Source organism: Cebus imitator, unplaced genomic scaffold, assembly GCF_001604975.1.
Source record: "Cebus imitator isolate Cc_AM_T3 unplaced genomic scaffold, Cebus_imitator-1.0 Scaffold376, whole genome shotgun sequence".
Lineage (NCBI taxonomy): Eukaryota > Metazoa > Chordata > Mammalia > Primates > Cebidae > Cebus > Cebus imitator.
Window position 1 is genome coordinate 2,255,991 of NW_016107691.1, and position 3,819 is coordinate 2,259,809.

The following is a 3,819-nucleotide window of genomic DNA, read 5'->3' on the forward strand; positions in this document are numbered from 1 at the left end:
TTAGTAGAGACGGGGTTTCACCATGTTGACCAGGATGGTCTCGATCTCTTGACCTCGTGATCCACCCACCTCGGCCTCCCACAGTGCTGGGATTACAGGCTTGAGCCACCGCGCCCGGCTAAAAGTCAGTGTTTTTCAAATTGTGAGTTGCTACCCATTAGTGGGTTGTGAATTTAGCTTAGTACAACTAGTGCTCAACTTAGGACCACGGTCGGGACCACAGACCGGTCGTAACACGATTTGGTCGTAAGTTGAGTAGGCTATATGTACAGTTGAAATGGTGCACGCGGAGATGGTAGTGCTGCCGGAAGCTGGTCCGCACTGTTGTACGCCCAGGTGGGCAACGTTTGCACTGCCAGACGTGGAGCAGTCGTGGCTAGCGATTGTGGTCGTAAAGTCGAATGGTCATAAGTTGCATAGGTGGTAAGTCAATCAATACCTGTAGTTGGTGACAGCAATTTTCTGCAACATTGAGAGAAGATGGAATAGCAAATTGCAGAGTGTTTCATACTATAATAAGGATAACTATTGCTTTGAGAAACTTTTAAGTTGCCTCTTTCTATGTACACACACTCAGACATATGTATATACTGGATTGCAATTCAAAAGATAATTTTACTGTGGGCTATGGTCAAAAGAATTTGAAAACTGGTAGTTGCCAATTACATAAGGAATAAATGTACCATGTTCAGCACTTAGAGATTGATGTGGATATGTACAGATGATATGTATTGATGTGGTTATGTATATAGACTTGAATCTTGGTATAACATAGGATAGATATGTAGGGTCTTTGTATTTTCCTGGCCTTTTGTAAACATTTTATGAAGGTAGTCTTTTAGTAATAAAAATTTGATGTAGGTTATAATAGGCATTTAATTGAGTTGGGGCATGATAAGAGATACTCTTGATCCTGTCTGAATGATAGCAGTGTGCTTCTGAAGTATATAGAGGTATGAGTCCCAAACAGTTTTGTGACCCCTTCCTTTTCTACCTCAGAGGTATCAAAGATAGTAGACATAGAAATAGGTTTGGTTTTAGTTGTGGTTTTGCTACTGATCGTGTGGGGTGGAGTGAGTTTTGAAGGGCCTTAATTTTTTCACCTGGAAAATGAGACCTTTTGGATTGTGTGACACCTTTAATATTTTATCAAGATGTTTAACTCTAAATTTATCCGATAGTTACAAAAAATTCAAAGCAGAGCTGATTTAAATTCAAAATACGCATTTGTTCCATGAAACTTGTAGGTGAAATCATTAAACTGAAAGCTTCACAAAATCAAATAAGGATAAGGTGTTAGCATGACTGAATGGGGTCTGGCACCCTACTTCTCTTTATTTTGTGTCCAATTCCCTAATGTCTTAATTAACTTTATAAATGTGATCACTTCCCAGGGTGCAACTGATGTCTCTGAAAAGGCCTTTTTATTCTGTCCTCTTCAGTCCAGGCAATCCTCTTATACATAGTAGACACTGAGTAAATATCTGTTGAATGAGTCTGCAGTATGTTTAGTGCATAGTTGTGAATTAAGAAATAAAGACTTTGCAGGGAAGAGTTAATTTTGTTTATGCACGGTAACTTCCCATTTATAATGCTGTTTTTTTTTTTTTTTTTTTTTTTTTTGAGACAGAGTCTCTCTCTGTCATGCAGGCTTGAGTGCAGTGGTGCCATCTCAGTTCACTGCAACCTCCCTGCCTCCTGGGCTCAAGCAATTCTCCTGCCTCAGCCTCCCAAGTAGCTGGGATTACAGGTGTGAGCCACCATGCCTGACTAATTTTTGTATTTTTTAGTAGAGACGGGGTTTCACCATGTTGGCCAGGCTGGTCTCAAACTCCTGACCTCAAGTGATCCGTCTGCCTGGGCCTCCCAAAGTGCTGGGATTACAAGCGTGAGCCACCATGCCCAGCCAGATTTATAATACTAATCAGCCTCTTCTTGATACAGATTTTGCTGTTCCCCATTTTTTATGGTTTTATTTTGACTGATAACATCTGTAATTCAGCTCATACAAGTTAAAAATGCTCTCAGTCAACTTACCTACCATGTTGGCCACTGCCTGTAAAGACTTAAAAGTAGTTTGAAATAGTCTCACTGTTTTCCTTAGCCTCCTGTACTAGACAGAGCAAGTCCCCTTTATGATATCACATTTGCAACCTCATGGTAACATCTGGAACTTCACAAAAACATTAATGAGGTTCCATGACCTTTTAACAAAGTGTATGACTCAGCCCAGCTAGAAAATGAAGAAGGGATATACAAGAGTTCTCGAAAGGTTGGAATCATTCGTGCACATTGAGTTCTTTCTAGTTGTTGAAACTATATTATGGTAACCTTGGATCTTGGCACGAACATGTTGTTCAGAAAGAGTTACTTTGTCTAGGTTCTTTTGGATGCCTTGTGATGTGAAGATAAGCCTAGCAATTTTGTGATTTCTAGTCACGTGAACTTTTCTAGGTCATTGAATATGCTGTATTTTTGTAAGGGAAGCCTTTGTTTCTCTTCTGTTAGTAAATATATTAGCAGGTCATCCAGATAAGTGACCACACAGCTATCTTTGGGCCTCAGTTTTCCCATCTCTAAAATGGATACAAAGAAATGATCCTCAGGGTCTCTTATAACTCTTAATATTTTCTTAATACTTTAATTCTGTGATCATCTTGTAACATATTCTAATATAAATATATTCTAATATGAAGTATGTTATTTTGCATTAGGCTGCTTTTATTCGTGATGAAATGATGCCAGGAGAGTGGGATGTTTGTGTTACTTCTTATGAGATGGTAATTAAAGAAAAATCTGTATTCAAAAAGTTTCATTGGCGATACCTCGTCATTGATGAAGCTCACAGAATAAAGAATGAAAAATCTAAGGTAAATTCTCAATATCTTTATTAAAGTTTTCATTTAATTACCAGGTCTGTTTGTTCACTTTTCTATATACAGAATTAAAAAATGATGGAACATTGTGATTTTATTCATGGAATGTGAATGCCAGTCTAAATTATTGACTACATGACACATTAAAATTAAGCGTAGTTTTTAATGTAAAGAAAATTAAATATTCCTTTGCTATGTTTCCTGTGCCTAACTCTGTTTTGCTGTAGTATTTTAATATTGTTGAGAATATTTGGTGTACAAATATCATTTGTATTGACTTATTTTGTATTGAGGGGCTACCTTATATGTATTTATATGGATGAGAGAAAATAATTTCCTGGGATTATCTGACTTGTGTGAATTAGAGTGTGGTGTTAACATTGAAAAATATCAATATTTCTTGCCATTCAACTCCATCAACAGTAGGAAAAGCTTCAATTATGATGAACCTCTCTTTGGATCACTGGGCTAATTTGGGAGAAACAGGGACAGAACTGGAGCAAAACCACCAGGTGGATTATATTAATTTCAAATTGGAACTAATATCTGATAAGAGGACGCATGTTAGAGAATAATATTTTATTTAAGAGCATTATAAAAATGTGCATTTTTGTTTGTATGATTACCATTCTTTTGTGCTTTTTGTGTCTTAATTTTTGTGGTCTTATGTTTAGAAAGTTAATATAAGTTACTGGGAAAATTGGCTCAATTCTGGGGCTTAAAAATTGTGACCAGGACAAGTTAGAACATGGTTAGGCATGTAGATGAATGTGGTTGGTGGGGAGATGGAGATTTTATTGTGTAAAATGGCTAACCTGGATTCCATGGAGAAGTTCTGACGTTTTTTCTGTGAGCCCAAAATGGAGAAACTAAAATTTTGAGGTTGTGGGGAGGGTCTCAGGTATAAATATGATGTGCATTCTTTTTTTTTTTTTTTTTTTTT

General features: G+C 37.1%; 1 protein-coding gene across 1 annotated transcript in view; it reads left to right on the forward strand.

Annotated features, from left to right (window-relative positions):
* Positions 1-3,819, forward strand: part of SMARCA1 (SWI/SNF related, matrix associated, actin dependent regulator of chromatin, subfamily a, member 1) — an 80,125-nt gene that overhangs the window by 13,420 nt on the left and 62,886 nt on the right. The window contains exon 7 of the mRNA XM_037731031.1: positions 2,715-2,870. Within this exon, the coding sequence (XP_037586959.1) occupies positions 2,715-2,870 (156 nt within the window). The remainder of the gene's footprint in view (positions 1-2,714; positions 2,871-3,819) is intronic.